Genomic DNA, 24,199 nt, shown 5'->3' with positions numbered 1-24,199 from the left:
ATGTTTTTCCTTCTCTGGGAAGATTCTGTTGTGTAATCCCACTTATTTTGAGAACTGGTATCTATGCTACTCCCATTCCCTGTGTTCTTCCCTCCATCTTTATCTGCTCATTCTATTAAGGCAGCAACTGCATTTCTCATCCTTTTCCACAGTACTTAGTACAGATCTCATACAGAGCTGAAGTTAGTTAAGTGGGGGTAATATTTATGACGTCTGCTGATATTTAAAAAACTCTACCTGATGTGAGGTGAGGCACCTGCTTGGGTTATAATTTATCAATGGAAGTAGATTTTCAAATCTCTGGCATCTTCCACTAAACAAGACTTCAGAGACAGTTCATATTGCAAGACCCACATGGGACCATCAAACTACTGAAGGCAATTATTGAGACAGAATGAAGAGTGGGAAAGGGTTGGCCAAAGACAGCTCAAAAATAGTAAACGAAGGGAAGTGAGTGAGCTAAAAGCAGAGCAGGCAAGCTCTATGTCCACAACCAGATGGACTACTAGATTTGGAGTTTTAGTCATATAGACTTCACTCTTCTCATTAAATCTAATCCATATCACTTAGTAAAGTAAATGGAAAATGACTCCAATTCTATCCATCTCACAGCCCCAATGTGACTTCTTTCCACATATAAATGTTTTCATCTGTTTTGTTTGTGCTGGAGAAGTGACAACTAGATACAATGAACAAGATTCCGGCTGTGTCTCTGTGAGTAAATGTGCCAGCTGTTAGTTCAGAACTCAGCTGGCTACTGAATTTAAGATGGAATCAAGTCAGAGAGTTCCTGGCACTTGATGAGGGTCTGCCATTAATCTTACACCATGCCTGAAGTGGCTAAGGGCTGGACATAGAGTGCCTGATTCTGGGTGCTAGATGACCATGGGCAAGGAAGGATTCAAGCAACCTTCTACAGAGAACAGGGACATAAATATCTTTTGAACTTTCAGTAGTGAAGACAAATTACCTCCAATAACTGCTGAGTCACTTAAGACTGCATTTGTGAGTGGATCATGGTCATCTGTCTTTCCAAAGGGATCTTGAAAGAGAAAATAACACAAAAGGTAAACTTTACCCTTCAGTCAAGCACAGGTAGAGAATATACAACGTACATAACTGAAGCATATCATGATTCCTTCACTGAGATATGAACTGGCATTTGAAAGGACTTAAATAAATGGTACATAAATTGATGACCTGAGTTAAATCCCAGAACTGCATTAAAAGTTGACCTCTTGGATTCCAATCTGTAATATCAGTGAGGGAGTAGCTTATTCCATATCTGGATCACTTATAGAAAGAAAGGAGATGATATTTCCAAAACAAGATGAAAGAGAGATCTCACTACCAAACCTTGTCCTCTCACCTCAACATGTTTCATCCCATGAACATTAAAACATTTTGCAAATATTTAACTGCTTACAACTCAAAATTCATGAGTGCATAAGATAAAAGTAAGTTGTGAGATAGATAGCCTTGAACTAAGTAATGGTGCTGCCTGGCCCATGCACTTTCAGTCACCTTCTCAGCCTTCTTCGCTGAATAATTCTACCACTAACAGCTGCCTTTTCTTTCAACCATACTTTTCTATGTGCCTCAGACTCCTGACAAGGACAACAGAAGGAACTAGAAGAATAAACGGAAGGAACTAGAAGAATAAACACCATGGAGTAGCCCACACCAAGAGAATAGTTGATTCCAGTGTGTACCCTTACCCTTTGAGCCATTGCTCTAGTTCAATTTATTTTTCTTTTGAGAAAGGGTCTCTTCTATTCCAGACTGAACTTGAACACACTATGTAATGGAGGATGGAAGAGAGAAGGACCAAGAAATGAAGAGTAATACACACAAAAAAATAAACAACAAACATATACTATAGACACAGAGAGAGAAAGAGAGACAGAGAGATACAGAGAGACAGACCAACAGAAAGAGAAGAAAAAGTAGAAGAAGAAGAAGAAGAAGAAGAAGAAGAAGAAGAAGAAGAAGAAGAAGAAGAAGAAGAAGAAGAGGAAGAAGAAGAAGAAGAGGAGGAGGAGGAGGAGGAGGAGGAAGAGAGAAGAAGGAGGAGGAGGAGGAGAAGGAGAAGGAGAAGGAGAAGGAGAAGGAGGGGAAGGGGGAGGGGAAGGGGAAGGAGAAGGCGAAGGAGAAGAAGATCTCCTATGTTCATGGATTGGTGGATTAATTTAGTAAAAATGGCCATTTTACCAAAAGCAATCAACAGATTCTTGCAATCCCCATTAAAATACCAATCCAATTCTTCAGAGGGTTAGACAGAACAAATTGCAAATTCATCTGGAATAACAAAAAAAAAAAACAGGATAGTTAAAACTATCCTCAACAATAAAAGGACATCCAGGGAGATCACAATCCATGAACTCAAGCAGTATTACAGAACAATAGTGATAAAAACTGCATGGTATTGGTACAGAGACAGACAGAAAGACCAGTGGTATAGAATTGAAGACACAGAAATGAACCCACAAACCTATGGTTACTTGATTTTTGACAAAGGAGCCAAAACCATCCAATTGAAAAAAGATAGCATGTTCATCAAATGGTGCTGGTTCAACTGGAGGTTAGCATGTAGACAAATGCAGATCGAGCCATGCTTATCACCCTGAGCAAAGCTTAAGTTCAAGTGGAGCAAGGACCTCCACATCAAGCCAGATACACTCAAACTAACTGAAGAAAAAGTAGGGAAGAATCTCATGGGCACTGGAGAAAATTTCCTGAACAAAACACCAATGACTTATGCTCTAAGATCAAGAATCGGGAAATGGGATCTCAAAAAACTGCAAAGAACACTCTGTTAGGACAAAATGGCAACCAACAGATTGGGAAAAGATCTTTACCAATCCTACAACAGATAGAGGGCTTATATCTAAAATATACAAAATACTCAAGAAGTTAGACTGTAGGGAGACAAATAACCCTATTAAAAATGGGTTCAGAGTGGAACAAAGAATTCACAGCTGAGGAATGCCAAATGGCTGAGAAACACCTAAAGAAATGTTCAACATCTTTAGTCATAAGGGAAATGCAAATCAAAACAACCCTGAGATTTCACCTCATACGAGTGAAAATGGCAAAGATCTAAAACTCAGGTGACACCAGATGCCTGCGAGGATGTGGAGAAAGCGGAATACTCCTCCATTGTTGGTGGGATTGCAGACTGGTACAACCACTCTGGAAATGAGTCTGGAGGTTCCTCAGAAAATTGGACATTGATCTACCTGAGGACCCAGCTATACCTCTCTTGGGCATATACCCAAAAGATGTCCCAACATATAACAAAGATACATGCTAGACTATGTTCATAGTAGCCAGAAGCTGGAAAGAATCCAAATGCCCTTTATCAGAGGAATGGATACAGAAAATGTGGTACATCTACACAATGGAACACTATTCAGCTATCAAAAAAATGACTTTATGAAATTCATAGTCAAGTGGATAGAACTGGAAAATATCATCTTTAGTGAGGTAACCCAATCACAGAAAAACACACATGTTATGCAGTCATTGATAAGTGGATATTAACCCAAATGATCATATTACCCTAGATGCACAGAACACATGAAATTCAGGAAGGATGACCTAAATGCAAATGCTTTACTCCTGCTTTAAAAGGGGAACAAGAATACACTTGGGATGGCATAAGGAGACAAAATTTCAAACAGAGGCAGAAGGAAGACCCATTCAGAGCCTGCCCCATATGTGGCCCATACATATACAGCCACTAAACTAGATAAGATGGATGAAGTAAAGAAGTACAGGCCGACAGGAACTGGATGTAGATATGTCCTGAGAGACACAGCCAGAATACAACAAATACATAGGTGAATGCCATCATTAAACCACTGGGCTGAGAATGTGTCCCCCATTGAAGGAATCAGAGAAAGATTGAAAGAGCTTGAAGGGGCTTGAGACCCCATATGAACAACACTGCTAATCAACCAGAGCTTCCAAGGAGTAAGGTACTACCGAAAGACTATACATGGACTGACCCTGGGCTCCAACCTCATAGGTAGCAATGAATAGCCTAGTAAGGGCACCAGTGGAAGGGGAAGCCGTTGGTCCTGCCAAGACTGAACCCCCAGTGAACGTGATTGTTGAGGGTAGGGCAGTAATGGGGGGGGAGGATGGGGATGGGAACACCCATAGAGAAGGGGAGGGGTTAAGTGGATGTTGGCCCAGAAAACGGGAAAGGGAATAACTATCGAAATGTAAATAAGAAATACCCAAGTTAATAAAGATAAAAAAAAAGAACAACAACAAGAAGAAGAAAAAGAAGAAGAAGAATAGGAAGAGGAAGAGAAAGAAGAGGAAGAAGAGAGGAAAGGGAAAGGGGTAAGACATGGTTGAAAGGATTGAAGGACAGGGAAGCAGATAGATAGAGACAGAAAAAAGAATGGGAAATGGTATGGAAAAGAAGATAAAAAAAGTGTGAAAAGAAGAAGATAGGAAAACTTAGAGGCAAAAACAAAAAGGAGACAGTCATAGTGAGAATGAGACATTGGGGAAAATGGGAGATAAAAACTAGGAAGAGGATAGAAGTAGCAAGATCTCAGGGATACTGATATTGAGGATGGAAAGGGAGTCATGAAGGTAAAGGCAGAGAGAGAAGCATGAAGGTAAGCAAGGAGAGAGTCAAGGAAGGAGGGAGAGATGGCAGGAGGGAATGGGAGATATTTACATATCACCTCCTATGTCCTCTGGCAAATGCTACACCAAACCTCATTAGAATTCCTTCTCCTTCTTCATGAATACTCAAATCTTACCTGTCAATGGTAATATAATATCTTTATCTTAACATAGCTTATGTTGGTTCCAACTTTATTAGCCCATGTGCTGATTTTAACATTGTATATAAAAATACTCCTGACTTTAACCTAGATTTATTCATTTCTTGCATGTTTTGATATTAATAGGTTAATAAGTATCAATTTACTTTATTAATTCTTATTCTCTAGTGTTCACAAATGCCACAAAAAAACATATCAGATCTCAAACAGTGACAGGTTTTATAGTATGTTTGGTAATCATGATAATCATGATCTATAAAATAACTTTTGTCAAAGTGAGATATATTACAGGGGCATTTCTTCTTCACTACTTACCTCTATTTAGCAACAATTTAAAATCAGATCATAGCTTTAATTTATCCTCCCACATTTGTCTATCCATCAATCCTCTACCTACCATCTATGATTTATGTGCCTACTATCTATCTAACCCTCTAATAACCTAGCTACAATTTCTCTGTCAAAAATGGAGTACAATGTGATCTCTAATCCATTGCCTTTATCTCTATATCTATTTCTGTAACAGAGTTATATAATTCTTATTACTTTGCTTGTCAAATATAATTTGAAATCAGGGACTGTGATGACTTTAATGCCATGACCATTTTAGTATTAATCACAATAGCCAAGAATCCACTTAAGTATCAATGGGTCAGCAAAAAAAAAAAAAAAAAAAAAAAAAAAAAAAAAAAAGAATGAGTTTCTACACATATACACATATACTCATATACTCACATACATTTACATATATATGTGTATGTATATATATATACATATGTATATCCACACAAACAACCATACACATAAAAACACACATACATATACATTTGCATGCACATACCAACACACACTGGAATGTTACTCAGGCACAATGATGTGATCCCTTCATTTTAAAAGTATGTGAATGAAACACATTTCATATCAAGTATATTAAGTATCTCATAAAAAAATAATTGGTTAACTTCATTAATAATCAAGATCTAAAGAAGAAAGACAAAAACAAAACCTGATAGCACAACATAATCATACTTGACTATAACTTGGGCTTCGTTAATTAAAGAAAATGAACTTAATCATGAAAAAAACAAAGTCATAAAATGAATAAATATGTTTTAATAATTAAATATTTTCATCAGCTATATAATCTCATAGAGTAAATAGATAAAATAATGCCTTATGTGTAAAATATGCATCTTTTACTTATTTGTTTACTTATGAAGTTTTACCTATGTTTATGTATGAATATTCAAGTGTTTAGGCAGGTATGTTATCTCATGAAGGTCAGCGTTAAGGCCTGATATTTATTTGTGAGATTTTCTTAAATAATTTTTCATGGTACTTTTTGAGAGTTAATCTCTGACTAAATCTGGAGTTCTTAATTTAGAAAGCTTGGTTGGCTGACCCAAGTATATCTTGTCTTTGCTCAGCACTGGGCTACAAGTGTTCAATGCCATAGCTTGCTTTTAATGTGGGTGCTGGAAATTTTAACTCTGGTTCTCATGATTATACAACAAACATTTTAGCTATTTAGCCCTCTCCTTATCCCCATCAAACTAATTAATTAAAATAATCTTATTAAATGCTGAGAAACTTTTTGAAAACCTTCAACACCCCTTCATGATGAATGTATTGAAAAGGTCAAAAATTTAAGGCCCATACTTAATATAGTAAAAGCAATATACAGTAAAGCAGTAGCCAGCATTAAACTAAATTTAAAGAAACTTAAACAATCCCACTAAACTTGGACTGCACATGGCTACCCACTCTTTCCCTACTTATTCATATAGTACTCGAAGTCATAACCAGAGCAATCAGACAACAAAATTAGGTCAACGGGATGCAAATTGGAAAGGAAGAAGTCAGAATACCACTATTTTCAGATGATATAAGAATACACTTAAATGACCCCAAAAATATTAGCAAAGCACTTCTAAACATAATAATAATAATAATAATAATAATAATAATAATAATAGTAATGAAACCTACATCAGTCAAACTCAGGGCTGAAATCAACCAAGTAGAAAGAAAAAGGATTATACAAAGAATCAACAGAAACATTAGCTGGTTCTTTGAGAAAATCAACAAGATAGATAAACCCTTAGTCAGACTACCCAGACGTCACAAAGAGGGTATCCAAATTAACAAAATCAGAAATGAAAAGGAAGACATAACATCAGAATCAGAGAAAATTCAAAATATCATCAGCACCGACTACAAAAGTCTATATTTAACAAAACTGGACACTCTGAAGGAAATGGACAATTTTCTAGACAAATACCAGGTATCAAAGTTAAATCAGGAACAGATAAACCATTTAAACAACCCCATAACTCCTAAGGAAATAGGAGTAGTCACTAAAGCTCTCCCAATCAAAAAGAACCCAGGTCCAGATGGGTTCAGTGCAGAATTCTATCAGACTTTCATAGAAGACCTCATGCCAATACTATCCAAACTATTCCACAAAATTGAAACAGATGGAGCGCTACTGAATTCCTTCTATGAAGCCACAATTACTCTTATACATAACCACAAAGACCCAACAAAGAGAGCTTCAGATCAATTTCTCTTATGAATATTGATGCAAAAATACTCAATAAAATTCTTGCAAACTGAATCCAAGGCCACATCAAAACGATCATACATCATGACCAAGTAGGCTTCATCCCAGGCATGCAGGGATGGTTTAATATATGGAAAACCATCAATGTGATCCATTATATAAATAAACTGAAAGATCAAAACCACATGATCATTTCATTAAATGCTGAGAAAGCAGTTGACAAAATTCAACACCCCTTCATGAAAAAAGTCTTGGAAACAATAGGAATTCAAGGCCCATACCTGAACATAGTAGAAGCCATATACAGCACACCAGTAGCTAACATTAAACTAAATGGAGAGAAACTTGAAGCAATACCACTAAAATCTGGGACTAGGCAAGGCTGCCCACTCTCTCCCTACTTATTAAATATAGTTCTTGAAGTTCTAGCCAGAGCAATCCGACAACAAAAGGAGATCAAGGGGATACAGATTGGAAAAGAAGAAGTCAAAATATCACTATTTACAGATGATATGATAGTATATTTAAGTGATCCCAAAAGTTGCACCAGAGAACTACTAATGCTGAACAACAACTTCAGCAAAGTTGCTGGGGAAAAAATTAACTCAAATAAATCAGTAGCCTTCCTCTACACAAAAGAGAAAGAAGCTGAGAAAGAAATTAGGGAAACAATGCCCTTCATAATAGTCCCAAATAATAGGAAATACCCAGGTGTGATTTTAATCAAGCAAGTAAAAGATCTGTACAATAAGAACTTCAAGCCTCTGAAGAAAGAAATTGAAGATCTCAGAAGATGGAAAAATCTCCCATGCTCATGAATTGGCAGGATACATATAGTAAAAATGGCAATTTTACTAAAAGCATTTACGGATTCATTGTAATCCCCATCAAAATTCCAATCCAATTCTTCATGGAGTTAGAAAGAACAATTTGCAAATTCATCTGGAACAACAAAAAACCCAGGACAGCTAATACTATCCTCAACAATAAATTGACTTCTGAGGGAATCAACATCCCTGACTTCAAGCAGTATTACAGAGCAATAGTGATAAATACTGTATGGTATTGGTACAGACATGTGCAGATAGAAGAGTGGAATAAAACTGAAGACCCAGAAATGAACCCACACACCTATGGTCACTTGATTTTTGACAAAGGATCGAAAACCATCCAGTCAAAAAAAGACAGCATTTTCAACAATTGGTGCTGGTTCAATTGGAGGTCAGAATGTAGAAGAATGCAAATCGATACATTCTTTTTTTTTTAAATTTTTTTCTATACTATTTTTTAAATTGTGTATTCCTTATTTACATTTCAAGTGTTATTCTCTTTCCCCAATTCTTGTCCATCAGCCCCCTATACCCTCCCTCTTCTCTTCTATATGGCTGTTCCCCTCCCCATCCTCCCTCCATTAACCCCACCCACCCACCCAACAATCCCCTACACTGGGTGTCCAACCTTGGCAGTGTAGTGAAATGTAGTGAGTGTTTGTAAGTGGGTGGGGGACCACCCTCATAGAAGCAGGGAGAGGTAGGGTTGATTAGGGGATTTCCAGCGTGGAAACTGGGAAAGGTGATAATATTTGATATATAAATACATATAATATCCAATTAAATATACATATATATACATATATGTATGCATATATATATTATAATTTTGAAAATTCTAAACCAGTATATTTAAGTTGCATTATTTTCACTTTTTATTAAAATATTTTATATTTGTAAATGTAAGTAAACATAATACTTAGATTATTTCAAAATAAAGAGTATCAAATACTATAAAAGTAAAATAATCATTGTATAACACATACAACGTATCACATTCTATGCTTTATATATCTATAACTTTGTTAATATTTCCTCCAAAAGGCTATAGCCTAATATTGAATTTGGTATTATGTAGGTCTACATTCTGATGTTTTCATGCCCCCATTATACTTAAATTTTCATATTAGTTTCAACTTAAACAACAGTAATACACAAGTAGACATACATATTATGAATACATACCTGATATCTACCACCTGGAACTACACATTAATTATAATTACTCATTGCCCAAAACTAGAGTTATGTTTAACATATGTATGGTTAATTTTACTATTAAAATGCTAATTTTTAATTTTCAATCATAGAAATGAACATATCAATATATTGTTACATTTTAGGCTTAAAATTTATTATTAATTTAAGTTATTGATATTCTGGTACTCATAGAATTCTACTGTTTATTTCTATTCACCATTGTTTTTTGGGATGGTTATTGTTAATAGTCAATTTGACAAAATCTAGAATCATCCAGGAGACAGGTCTCCAGAAATGTTTGTTACATTATCTTGATTTTTTAACTCAGGTAAAAAGACCTGCTAACTTTTACTGGCACCATTCCTCGATGATTTCCTAAACTTTATAAATGAAGAATGATTTGAATATTGTCATGTATATATTATTCTCTACATCCTGATTATGAGTATCATGTGACAAGTTGCTTCAAACTCAAACATCTATGATGGAGTGGAAAACTGAACTCTAAAGCAAAATAAACATTTTTCTTCTTTCTTTTTTTTTCTTTTTTCTTTCTTTCCTAATTGCTTCTGACAGAGTTTTGTTAAAATAGATATGACCCATCAGAAGCCAGTTACAGTTCATAATTACCTATACTTATACAAGACAAAGAACTGGATGCTATAGGAAAACCCTTTAGCAAAATAAAATAGCAGAAGTATTGTTAGTGATGGAAACTCAAGAAAGCATATTTTAGGAAGTACCTGATGAAGAATACACAGTGGTCACTGCATTCACATCAGAGTCCACCATGGAGCCACAGCTGGATTCTCTCAAGCTCCCTTGGACAGTCGCAGGTGCGATGCTCGCATGCCGGAGGGCTGCTTTCAATGGCGCTATGTGATTGTATTGAACTGATGAAAGGCATCCAATGAAACCCAAGGAGTTTGCTCTAGCAACTCGTGGATCCAACCCAAGAGTCTCTACAATAAAAGAAAAAGAAAAAAACAAAAACAAAAAACCCATAGGCCTTAGTTTTTCAAAATAATCTTTGTCTTTTCCTTAGCTATTAACTTAAATGGCTGAACCCCCCTTGTTATTCTTTCAATGAGGAATCTTCTTATATAACCTTCTTACTCTTATTCACAAATACACCTTTACCACAGGCATCAATACATCATTCAATGTTTTCCCATAAAAAAGGACTATGATTATCTCTACATTGAAACAAAAATGTTTCAAGCTTAAAATTTTTCATTCATGTATTTTATTAAATGTAGGATAAATAATGTAGTTCTATAATATTCTATTCAAACTAGATATTTGAAAGGATTATTTTCATTCTCATTATGATTGATGATGCAGGAAGTTTAAGAAAGCACAATATCCATTACAACATTTAATTCAAAATTTTAACATGGAAAAATAATAACAAAAAGTGGAGTTAGAAATGCAAGTGTGTCTCACAGACATGTATCATGCTTGTCATCTTCAGGCAGCTGAGTAGACTGAGTAATTATTTCTACTTATATTACTTCTCTGCTTTGTACTGGTTGGACACATACAGAAAAAATAGATTTTTGCCTCTGAACATATTCCAATGCCTAGAGTCTTGCTGAGTCTTTATAAGTCAGGGAGATGCCATTATTTTGACTTCATAGCAAGATAACATGTCTCATAATCTTCAACACTTCTAATTCCTTTCTTTTTTTATTGGATTTTTTAATTTACATTTCAAATATTATCCCCTTTCCTGGTTTCCCATCCACAAAACCTATTTTCCCTTCCCCTTCTTCTATGAGGGTGTCCCCAACCCACCCAGCCACCCCTTCCTGATTCCCTGCCCTGACATTCCACTACACTGGAGGGGGTCCAACCTTGGTAGGAACAGGGGCTTCTCCTCCCACTGTGCCCAACAAGGCCTTCCTCTGCTACATATGTAACTGGAGCCATAGATCTGTACATGTGTACTCTTTGGATAGTGGTTTAGTCCCTGGGAGCTCTGATTCGTTGGTATTGTTGTTCTTATGGGGTTTTAAACCCCTTCAGTTTCATCAGTCCTTTCCCTAACTCTTCCATTGGGGACCCCATTTTTAGTTCAATGGTTGATGGTGAGCATTTACCTCTGTATCATTCTCTGGCAGAACTCCTCAGGAGACAGCTCTATCTGGTTATTGTCAGCATGTACTCCTTGGCATCAGCAATATTATTTTCATTGGTTCCTGTATGTATATGGGGTGGATCCCCAGGTGGGGCAGGCTCTGGATGGCCATTCCTTCAGTCTCTGCTACAAACTTTGTCTCTGTATCCCCTCCTATAAATATTTTTGTTCCCCCTTTTAACACGGACTGAAGCATCCACAATTTGCTCGTTCTTCTTCCTGAGTTTCATGTGGTATGTGGATTGTAACTTGGGTAATCCAAGCTTTTGGGCTATTATCTACTTACCAGTGAGTGCATAACATGTGTGCTTTTCATGATTGTGTTATTTCACTCAGTATGATATTTTCTAGTTCAATCCACTTGCCTATGAATTTCATGTAGTCATTGTTTTTGATAGCTGATTAGTACTCTACTGTGTAAATGTACCACCTTTTCTGTATCTATTCCTCTGTTGAAGAATATCTGGGTCCTTTCCAGCTTCTGGCTCTTATAAATAAGGCTGCTATGAACATAGTGGAGTATGTACTATGAGTTGGAGCATCATTTGTGTATATGCCCAAGAGAGGTATAGCTGGGTCCTCAGGTATTTTAATGTCCAATTTTCTGAGGAGTTCTGAAGTGGTTGTACCAGCTTGCAATCTCATCCACAATGGAGGAGTGTTCCTCTTTCTCCACATCCTCTCCAGCATCTCTTGTCCCCTGAGTTTTTTATCTTTGCCATTCTGACTGGTGTGAGTTGGAATCTCAGGGTGATTTTGATTTGAATTTCCGTCATGACTAAGAGTGTTGAGTATTTCATTAGGTACCTCTCAGCCATTTGATATTCCTCAACTGTGAATTCTTTGTTTAGCACTGTTTCCCATTTTTAATAGGGTTATTTGATTCTCTAGTATCTAACTTCTTGTGTTCTTTGTATATATTGGATATTAGCCCTCTATTGGATGTAGGATTGATAAAGACTTTTTCCAAATCTGTTGGTTTCCCTTTTCTCCTAATGACAGTGTCCTTTGTTTACAGAAGCTTTATACTTTTATGAAGTCCCATTTGTCAGGAGGTCATTTGAACAAACTGCTGGGGTGCAATTACATAAACTGCAGGATACAAGGAACCATATTTTTGTATAATTGTATCCAGATTACTAGATGGAACAACTATTATTTTATTATAAAAAGCCTCTTAGATTGTAGAAGTGGTGCAGTGATTTTCTTACCTACCAGCATACATTATAAATTTATTTTGATTAACAAATGTTCAGCTACTGCTTTCCTTGAAATCTAAGCATATATTATGTTAGAAGCATTAAGGAAAAATGTAAAGACTATGTGGTAGAATATAAGAAATTAATAGCTTTTTGTTATTTGTGATCTCCTCCTCTAATTCTTAAAAAGTTTCTTTTTATTCCATTCTCTCTGTCTCTGTATCTGTCTCTCTGTCTCTTTCTGTCTCACTCTGTCTCATTCTGTCACTGTCTCTGTCTCTGTCTGTCTCTCTGTCTCTCTGTCTCTCTGTCTCTCTGTCTCTCTGTCTTCTCTCTCTCTCTCTCTCTCCTGTGTATGTGTCATGGTGTGTGTGGAGGGGGGTGCTTATGCATGTGAATGTACCATGTATTTGTGTTTGAGTGCCTGTAGAGGACAAAAGATGGTAACAAATTTCATGAAGAAAGAATTACCTTTGCAGCTACTGGGAATCAAACTAAGTTTCTCTGGAAAAGCAGTAAATGCTCTTCGTCATATAGCCACTTTTCCAGCATCATTACTTTTTGCCCCCATATCTCATTTTTTCCTCCACTATCCATCAGGCTGTCATTTCTATTTTCTTACATACAAAGATAATAATTCATATAATTTCATGCAGCCAGTATAACATATTGCTGCAAGTTTAAATCAGTTATATTACAAATACATTATCTCTCATTTATATATGTTGTAAGTTTGTCATCACTCTTAGGCTTATAATCAAGAAGTTGGTATTGCCAGATTATGGATCCTTTGGGGTAACGACCATGTCTAGCTCCTATAGTTTTCACTTCATGTTTTAGTCTCTTTGTCTTTCTTCATGAAAAACAATGTGCTTGCATTTCCCTTTAACATTTTATTTTTTTGTTACATCCTGATTTTACACTTAATGATTTTTGTGGTTATAATGGTTTCATCAAAACAATTGAAAAGAAAGAGGGCTCAGCCACAAAAATGATGCAAAGTCAGATATGTAGCCATTGATTGACAGGGAATGGAGGGTGGAGTTAGTCATTCATTGGTAATGAATAAAGGGCAGAATTATATCTCAGAAATGAAAAAGAAGCAAAGGTCGAGGGACAGGATGTGTCACTATACTGACATATACGTATTGGAAGATTTCAAAGCAGTGGTAAATGAGAGTTCAGAGAACTAAACGTTCATGGGCTAAGTCAAGCATGCTAATTCCCATTCTCACAGCTCACTGGAAAAAAGACTTAACTGATTCAAGGGGTTACCACTATAGAGGTTGTTACAAATCAACTCTCTTTATACAAAAATAGGCATATAGAAAAACTGGGTGAAATGCTATCAAGTGACAGTGTTTCTTTGAAGGGAGGTTGTGTGTGTTTTTTCCTGGTAAGTGTTTATTCTACACACCTATTAAGACTATAAAAAAGAAAAGGTTTCTGAAAAGGAATAACAACAGGAAGAATTGTTTTGTAGACTTAGAGAAGTTAATGATAGAGTTCAGTGGATTTAAAATGCTTATCTTGTATGGACATCTGAGTTTTATCTACAAACCCCACAGTGAGAAAAGAGAACCAAGTGCATGCTCACACAGACATGCATGTATGCACAGGCACATACATACACATACAGGCACACATACCCATAGCAGTAAGTCAAAAATTAAATAAATAATTAGTAAATTAAATAAATACCTTCAGGACACATAAATATTTATCTTATTCATATAAAAAATGAAATGGTAAACCAAAACCAAAGCAAGCAAACAAAATGAAAACCACAAGGGACAATTTAAAAGATTTTCATCTGTTGGCATATTACAAACTTGTAAGTAGTAAAGAATAATTACTTCTAAGAAGTAACAGGATACAAATTTTCATATCATTCATTAAGTAGCCACTGTACAATACTGTAAAGTTTGTTTACTTTTAAAATTTTTTATATTTAATTTTAATTCAGTGAATATGTATGTTTATATGTACAGATACGGGCGGTGCCTACAGGAAGACACAAGATAACATGAGATCCTACAAGATCCCAGGAGATAACAGGAGCTATTGTGAAATAATTTTACATTAACTGTGCAAAAAAATCATAAAACTAAGACAAACATAAATATTTCACAATTCACTGTGCTCTGTATTAATGATATGATATATTTTGCAATCTATTTATTTCAGTGGTTAGATTGTCATTGAACTAGACTCAGAAGCAACTAGCAGAAAGTACTGTTTAGATGTTCTGATCTGGAGAAGCAAAATCAAAGGCAAGTTAAAAGAGGTAAAATGTCTTTTCACAAGCATGAAGCATGGTTGTGAAAAATTACCACCAAAATATCTGAATGTCATTTTCCAAAATACATGCCTTTTTTCCTGGGCCAGTCAGAGCAGCATAAATGTCAAGCCTTTGCTTGAGTGAAAGACTGTCTCATGGGAATGAAGTGAAGAAATCCTTCTCTGGTGTCCACATGTCTATTTGATTAGACATACAATTAATATATATTCATATCTCATACTCCAATCTTTCCCTGCTGATAAGAACATCTAAAATGTATTCTTTTAATTCTTTCAAATGATTAGCACATTCTTCTTGTGGGTCTGTTTATTCATTTGTTGGTTTATTTGCAACAAGGTCTCAGTAGACACTTCAGAGTAAACTGAAAGAGAGTTCTTTAGCACACCATCCCAGGTGTTGACATGATGGGCATTTGTCAATCCACCTCACTTCTGGGGCTTCAGCTTTCTATCCTATGGGATTTGGATGCAGTGATCAAAGTTACTCTTATACCTAAATTATATAATGTCCCAACAAAGAGAACTTCAAGCAAATCTCGCTGCCAAAATACTCAATACTATTCTCACAAAGCAAATCCAAGAACACATCAACACCATCATTTAGCACAGTCATTCCAGGAATGTAAGAATGTTTAAATATACTTAGATCCATCAACACAATACATGATAGGAAGAAACTCAAGGGAAAAGACACATGATCAACTTTTGATTAGATGCTGAAAAACCCTTCAAAAATATAAAAAAAAATAACCCTTCATGTTAAAAATCTTATAGAGATCAGGAATTCATAGCACACACATATAAACAGATCAAAGTTTCACTATTTTCAGGTGATATGATAGTAAATATTAGCAACCCTCAAAATTCTACCAGAGGACTCCTACAGCTGAAAAATAACAGCAGCAAAGTGTTGGGATATAAAATTAACTCAAATAATTCAGTAGCCTTCCTTTACACAAATTATAAACAGGCTAAGAAAAAATTTAAGTGAACAACACCAAACACAATAGCCACAAATAGTAAAAATTATCTTGGTGTAAGACAAACTAAGCTATTAAAATGATAACCTCATTAATTTTAGAGGCAAATTGATATAACTAGGAAATATTATCCTGAGTGAGGTGACCCAGACCCAAAAGAACATGCATGGTGTTACTCACTGATAAGTGGATATTAACCAAAAATACAGAAACATAGTATAGAACTCAGAGACCATAAGAAGTATAACAAGCAGAAAGACTCCAGAATGTTTATCCCACTTAGAAGGGGGAAGAATACGATGACGGCAGACAGAGGGAGGAATGGACTTGGGGGGAGAGGGAGGAAAGGGAGAAGGGGGACAAGATTAGTATGTGGGGAAAACAGGAGAGAAACTCAGAAGGCCAGGAGAATTAAAGGAAATATGCAGCCCCCAGGGTGAGGGAGATGAGGGGACCATCTAGAAAGTACCAGAGACCCAGGAGGTGAGAGACTCTTAGGATTCACTGTGGGTGCCTTTAGCCAAAAGGTCCAGCAATGAAGGGAAGAAACTCAAAGAATACACCTCCAGTAGATTAAACAGGGCCTCAAGTAAAGGGATAGGGCTACTAACCTACAGTCAAAATTCCTGACACATAATTTTACCTATCTAAAACAACTGTAGGGACAAAAATGGAGAGGAGACTGAAGGAAAGATGGTCCAGTAACCTGACCAACTTGGAATCGATCTCATTGGGAACACCAAGTCCTAACACTATTACTGATGCAATGATGTGGTTACAGAGGGGAACCTGGCATGGCTGTCCTGTGAAGGGGTCTACCAGTAGATAAGTGGAAGCCTGAAATCCCTATGGTTGAATAAGTGAGAGGATTGAAAAAGCTGAAGGGGAGGGCAATCTCATAGGAAGACTAGCAGTCTCAATTAACACAGACACCTTGGAGCTCCCAGAGACTGAGCCACCAACCAGGAATCATTCATGGGCTGGTCAGAGGCCCCAGACACATATATAGCAGAAGACTACCTAATCTGGCCTCAATGGGTGAAGATGCATTTAATCCTCTTGAGATTTGAGTTCCCAGGGAAGGAAAATGCCAAGAATGTTGGAGGAAGCACCCTATTGGAGGCAAGGGGAATAAGAAATAGGATGAGGAACTGTGAGAGGAAGAACTGGGATTGGGGGGGGGTAATTACAGGAATGTATATGAGATAGATAGATGATAGATGATAGAAAGATAGAAAGAAAGAAAGAAAGAAAGAAAGAAAGAAAGATAGATGATAGATAGATAGATAGATAGATAGATAGATAGATAGATAGATAGATAGATAGAGATAGAGAGATAGATTTGGTTTAGAGAGGAGACACTCACATTTTGTACGTACAAATGTCTAAAATACAAAGAACAGGAATTAAAACCTCACCAGGGCCACATTAGTCAACTTGAATAAACAGATTCAGAAATATAATATCTATTATTATGAGTATTGTTACTACATAGTGGGTAGGGTGAAAAATAATCCCATCTTTTTTTTTCAAACCCAAACCTCACATATATTTTCATTTTTTAATACTTCATAACTTAATATTTATTAGGGGCTCAGTTGGTAGAGAGCTTGCCTATCACTCTTAAGAGATACTCATTGCCAGAATTAACTGGACATGGCTACACAAGTCTGATTCTAGCACTCAGGAGGTAGAGGTAAGAAGATGCAAAGGTGAAGGTTATTGTCAGCTACAAAGTGAATATGAGGTCGACCTGGACCTCATATTGCTACAGAGCTAGAAGATCACACAATCAGGAATTTGTATGTAACAGCATTTACTTGTAAGGATAATGGTTAAAACCTGAAGAAAAAAGAACCATGAATCCATAATGGTCTAGTTTTAGTGGTGTCTGTTGGAACATTGTGTAGAGCAGCTCTAAGATGACAAGTACTGCTAAGATCACAGATGCTCTCTGTCCTTGGTGTGCAGAGGTCAGTGATACGAAGTAGCATTATGATGTCAACAGCTCTGAAGGAGATGCTCCTCACAATACCGACTAGCTGAGGAAATGAACTGTCCGATAGTTCCCTAGAAAGAAATCTAAAGCTTACATTTAGAGTAGAGGAGTAAATAGTAACAGATGGGCTAAGAATCAGAAGATTCAAGAGTACTTCTTGTAACTACCGAAAGAGAGAGAGAGAGAGAGAGAGAGAGAGAGAGAGAGAGAGAGAGAGAGAGAGAGAATCCAGATATAGATATACATATATACAGGGCAGACACACACACACACACACTCACACACTCATTGACATCTTCAGAAACAGACACTGACTATGGTTACTTTCAATGTGCCAGCAAAAGATATTATAATTTATTAACAGTATTTAAGTTCTATGCTGTCTGAAAATGAAGAATTTCTGAAAAACTAAAAAAAGAAAAAGAAAAGAAAAGATTGCTGACTTTAAAAGGAAGAAAAAATGTGTATTAAAGGAAATTAGAAGTAGTGTCGGGGCTGCCTCTACACAGCCCCATGTTCTGGCCAAAGAACATTCTCTACTCATTTGAACTAAGTTACAGTGCAGTCAAAATTCTACTGTCTAATGACCTCCTGGGCAATTTATTCATATCTTACCAAAGCATGAGGAAGACTATTGTTCTTCACAGCATAAAATAAACTATCTCTTTCATGTGCTTATATAATCATTCCCCTGTGTATCCCATGTAAGGCAGATTCATTTCAAATTGGTACAGAATTTCAGAAGAACACAGAATTCCATACTTGTTTACATATTTCTTCCCTTGAGTAGTTTTGTTCCCGCTTCTAAGAAGGACTGAAGCATACACACTTTGGTCTTCCTTGCTCTTGAATGTACTATATTCTGTGAATTTTTTCTTGGTAATTCCAAGCTACTGAAATAATATCCACTAATTAGTGAGTGAATACCATATGTGTTCCTTTCTGCTTAGTTCACACAGGAGGATGTTTTCTAGTTCCATCCATTTACCTAAGAATTTAATAAAGTCATTGTTTTTAATAGCTGAGCACTACTAAATTGTGTAAATGCACCACATTTTTTGTAGGCATTTCACTGTGAAGGAAATCTGGGTTCTTTCCAGCTTCTGGCTATTATAAATAAGGCTGCTTTGAACTCAGTCGAGCATGTGTCCTTGTTATATGTTAGGGCATCTTTTGTGTATAAGCCCAGGGGTGGTATAGCTAGGTCCTCAGGTAGTACTGTGCCCAATTTCCTGAGGAAACTCCAGACTGATTTCCAGAGTGGTTGTTGGAGCTTGCAATCCTACCAACAATGGAGGAGTGTTCTTCTTTCTCCACAGGCTTACCAGCATCTGTTGTCACCTGAGTTTTTTGTCTTAGCAATTCTGATTGTTGAAGGGAGGAATCACTGAATTGTTTTAATTTGCATTTTCCTGGTGATTAATGATGTCAAACAATTGTTTAGGTACTTCTCAGACATTTGACATTCCTCAGTTGAGAATTCTTTGTTTAGCTCTGTACCACATTTTTTTTTAAATAGGGTTATTTGATTCTCTGCAGTCTAACTTCTTGAGTTCCTGATATGCACTGGATATTATCTCTCTATAAGATGTAGGAATAGTAAAGATCTTTTCACAATATGTTCATTGTCATTTTGTAGTAATGACAGTGTCTTTTTCCTTACCAAAGCTTTGCCACATTATGAGGTCCCATATGTCCATTCTTGATCTTAGAGCATAAGTCATTGGTATTCTGTTCAAGAAATCTTCCCCTGTGACTATGCACTCAAAGATCTTCCCCATTTTCTCTTTTATCTTTTTCAATGTATCAGATTTTCTGTGAAGGTCCTTAATCCACTTAGACCTGACCTTTGTACAAGGAGATAAGAACGTATCGCTTGGCATTCCTCTACATGATGACCTCCAGTAGAACGAGCACTACTTGTTGAAAGTACTATCTTTTTTCCAATGGATGGTTTTAGATTCTATGTCAAAAATCAAGTGACTCTAAGTGTAGGGCATCGTTTCTCAGGCTTTAATTCTATTCCATTGATCTACCTGCCTGTTTCTGTTCCAGTATAATACAGTTTTATCACTCTTACTCTGTAATACAGCTTGAGGTCAGGGATGGTGAATCCCCAGAAGTTCTTTTATGTTTGGAGATAGTTTTTGCTATCCTGGATTTTTCGTTATTCCAAATGAACTTGCAAATTCTTTTTTCTAACTCTATAAAGAACTTAGCTAGAATTTTGATGGGGATTGCATTGAATCTAAAGATTGCTTTTCAAAAAATGGCCACTTTTACTATATTAATCCTGCCAATCCATGAGCATGGGAGATATTTCCATCTTCTGAGATCGTCCTCATTTTTTTTTCTGCAGAGACTGAAGTTCTTGTCATATAGATCTTTCACTTGCTTAGTTAGAGTCACATCAAGGTATTTTATGTTATTTGTGGGTATTGTGAAGGGTGTCATTTCCTTAATTTCTTTCTCAGTCTGTTTATCCTTTGAGTTGAGGAAGGCTACTGATTTGTTTGAGTGAATTCTATAGTCAGCCACATTGTTGAAGTTGTTTATCAGGCTTAGTAATTCTCTGGTACAACTTTTGGTGTCACTTGTGTATACTATCAATATCATCTGCAAATAGTAATATTTTGACATCTTCCTTTCTGATTTGTATCCCTTAGACCTCTTTCTGTTTTCTAATTGCTCTGGATAAGAATTCTAGTACTATATTGACTAGGTAGGTTGAGAGTGGGCAGCTTTGTCTAGTCCCTGATTTTAGTGGGATTGCTTCAAGTTCTGTTCATTTAGTTTGGTGTTGGCTACTGGTTTTACTATGTTTAGGTATGGGCCTTGAATTCCTGATCTTCCTAAGACTATTACCATGAAAACTTGTTGAATTCTGTCATATGATTTCTCAGCATCTAATGAGATAATCATGTGTTTTTTTCTTTATGTTTGTTTTTATAGTGTAGTACATTGACAGATTTCCAGATATTGAATCATCCCTGAATCTCTGGGATGAAACTTAATTGATAATGCTGGAAGTTGTGTCCTGGGATTCAGTTTGTGAGAATTTTATGAGCATTTTTGCATTGATATTCATAAGGGGAATTGGTCATAAGTTCTCATTCTTTGTTGTGTCTTTCTGTGACCACAGCTATCTGTACTCATATCCTGCCAGGAGAGAACTGATCTCCTGAGACTGCTGACTCACATTAGAGCACAGGTGAGACAACCACTTCTGCTTAGAAGGACCTGCCTGGAACCCTCAGGACCCAGAAACCAAGAGCAGTCTGGGGCAGGATACTTTTGGTTTACATCTACAACCAAAGCTGCCACAGTGCCACAGCTCTGGTATACACAAATACCACTAGAAGAAAGCTGGCCTCTCACAGGTGCTGATACACAGGCTTACAGGAGAGTCAAGCCATTGTCAGAGAAAACAAGACCAGCTAATACCAGAGATAATCAGGTGGTGAGAGGCAAGCGCAAGAAACTAAGCAACAAAAACCACTTGGCATCATCAGAACCCAGTTCTTGCACTACAGCAAGTCCTGGATATACTGAAACACCCAAAAAATAAGATTGCGATTTGAAATCACATCTCATGATGATATTAGAGGAGTTTAAGAAGGACATAAAAAATTCCTTAAACAAATACAGGGTAGCATAGGGAAACAGGTAGAAGCCCTTAAAGAGGAAAAACAAAATTCCCTTAAAAAATTATAGTAAAACATAACTGAGCAGGTGAAGAAATTGAATAAAACCACCCAGGATTTAAAAATGTAAATGGAAAGAATAAAGAAAGCACAAATGGAGACAACCCTGGAAATAGAAAACCTAGACAAGAGAACAGGCCAGCATCACCACCAGAATACAACAGAAAGAAGAGAGAATCTCAGGGGCAGAAGATACCATAAAAAATATTAACACAACAGTTAAATAAAAAGCAAAATGCTGAAAGCTCCTAAACCAAAATATCCAGGAAATCCAGCACACAATGAGAAGATCAAATCTAAGGATAATAGGTATAAAAGACAGCAAAAATTTCCAACTTACAGGACCAGTAAATATCTTCAACAAAACTATAGAAGAAAACTTCCCTAACCTAAAGAAAGTGATGTCCATAAACACAGAAGAAGCCTACAGAACGCCAAATAGATTAGGCCAGAAAAGAAATTCCTCCTGACGTAATATTAATAGTCAAATCACCAAATGCACGTAACCAAGAAAGAATATTAAAAGCAGTACAGGGGGTAAAGATCGAGTAACATATTAAGGCAGACCTATCAGAATTATAACAGAAAGCTAGAAGATCCTTGGTAGATGTCACACAGACCCCAAGAGAATACAAATGCCAGCCAAGGCTACTATATCCAGTAAAACTCACAATTACCACAGATGGACAAAACAAGATATTCTATGACAAAACCAAATTTACAGATCTTTCCACAAATCCAGCCCTACAAAGATAACAGATAGGCAACACAAAATCCCACACAAAGAGGGAAATTACACCCTAGAAAAAGTTTAAAAAGTAATCTTTCAACTAACACAAAAAACACACACACATTGCACCTCACAGAATAATATTGGGAGACATCAATACCCCATTCTCATCAATGGAGAGATCAGTGAAGTAGACACTAAACAGTCCCAGTGAAACTAACAGAAGTTATGAACCAAATGGATGTAACATATATTAATAGAAAATTTCATCATAAAACAAATTCAGAAATGAAAAGGGAGACTTAACAAAAGAAACCAAGGAAATTAAAAAAATCATCAATTCCTACTACAAAAGCCTATACTCCATAAAACTGGAAAATCTGGATGAAATGGACAATTTTCTAGACAAATACCAGGTACCAAAATTAAATCAGAATCAGATAAACCATATAAACAGTCCTATAATCCCTAAAGAAATAGAAACTATTGTAACAGTCAAACTTAAAGACAAAGGCTGCTTTAGGCAAACACCAAGAGGCTGGAACTTTAACTCACTGTCCAAAGAATTTAAGATAACACTCTGTTCCAGTAAATGAGCTAACTGCCCTTAGCAGTCCCCCATCCATATGAATGAGCTAACCTCAGGAACGGGGGGATCTTTCATCAGCCCCTCTGCATGCCAAAGATATTTCCCCACAAAGCACCTCCAATGAATTCAAAGGACAATAGGTGGCCACCATTGAATTCAAAAGGTAATAAACCCCAACAATGAGAAATAACTAACTCATGCTATAACCTAAAGTCTATACCCTGAAAAAGTATAAAAAGTGTGTGCTTTTGTTCTTCAGGGTCGCCTTTGTCCTGATTATAGGGCCACTCCAGTGCACTGGATCATTAAACCTCTTGCTTGATTACATTGATTACATTGTTCTGTGTCTCCATGTTTTCGTGAATGGGGCCTTCCAGAAGTAGGGCTGATCAGGTCCTACACCATCATTAATAGTCTCCCAAACAAAAAATGTCCAAGACCAGATGGGTATAGTGCAGAAAACTATGAGACCTTCATAGAATACTTAATATCTGTACTCTGCAAACTATTCCGCAAGATAGAAACAGAAGGAACACTACCCAATTCAGTCTATGTAGCCACAATTACACTCATGCATAAAATAATCCCATCTTTAAGTCATTTGTGTTCAATTCTTCAGTCTCTCACTTGGGAAACTGACATTTCAAAACTTATTTTACATTCACATTATATTCTGGAGATTCTATATTCTTTAAGGATCTAGAAGAGTGGAGAAACAGTAGATCATTTATTGTCCTATCTGAGCTTGTACACTTTTAAGACATTCTCTGCAACAATATTTCAGAGAACAGATCATCTGTCTTGTAAATCTAAATTTTGTATTTGAGGTAAAGCAGCTTCTAGACCTTTGTCAAGGATTAGGAGGTAACCAGGAACACCCTACATGCCCTACAAAGACTCTCAGACTTTCTGAGAAGTCATTCTAAAAGGAGATGTCAAGACTCCGAATTCAGGGCTGCAAAATATACATAGGACAGTGATTTCTTGTGTTGGGTCCATTATTTCTTAAGATACCCCAAATTGCCAGTGTTTTCATTAAAAAGAAAAAAGAAAAAAAAGATGAATCAGAGGGAAATAAGGGTCAGCCAGGAATTCAAATGTACAAATAATTTCAAAATCTGAAAAATACCTGCACTTGCCAAGTTGTACACCCAGT

At 36.4% G+C, this 24,199-nt stretch overlaps 1 protein-coding gene across 3 annotated transcripts in view; it reads right to left on the bottom strand.

Moving 5' to 3' along the window:
* Nucleotides 1-24,199, bottom strand: part of Cntnap5b (contactin associated protein family member 5B) — a 903,684-nt gene that overhangs the window by 8,282 nt on the left and 871,203 nt on the right. For all 3 annotated transcript variants that reach the window (XM_087580549.1, NM_001047873.2, XM_087580550.1), the window contains 2 exon segments: nt 10,145-10,363; nt 971-1,042 (listed from right to left, as the gene is read on the bottom strand). In XM_087580549.1, the coding sequence (XP_087436675.1) occupies nt 971-1,042; nt 10,145-10,363 (291 nt within the window).

The sequence above is a fragment of the Rattus norvegicus genome, chromosome 13, assembly GCF_021556685.1.
Source record: "Rattus norvegicus strain SHRSP/BbbUtx chromosome 13, alternate assembly SHRSP_T2T, whole genome shotgun sequence".
NCBI lineage: Eukaryota > Metazoa > Chordata > Mammalia > Rodentia > Muridae > Rattus > Rattus norvegicus.
The sequence above is the reverse complement of the archived record's forward strand: the minus strand, read 5'-3'. Positions and strand labels throughout refer to the sequence as shown.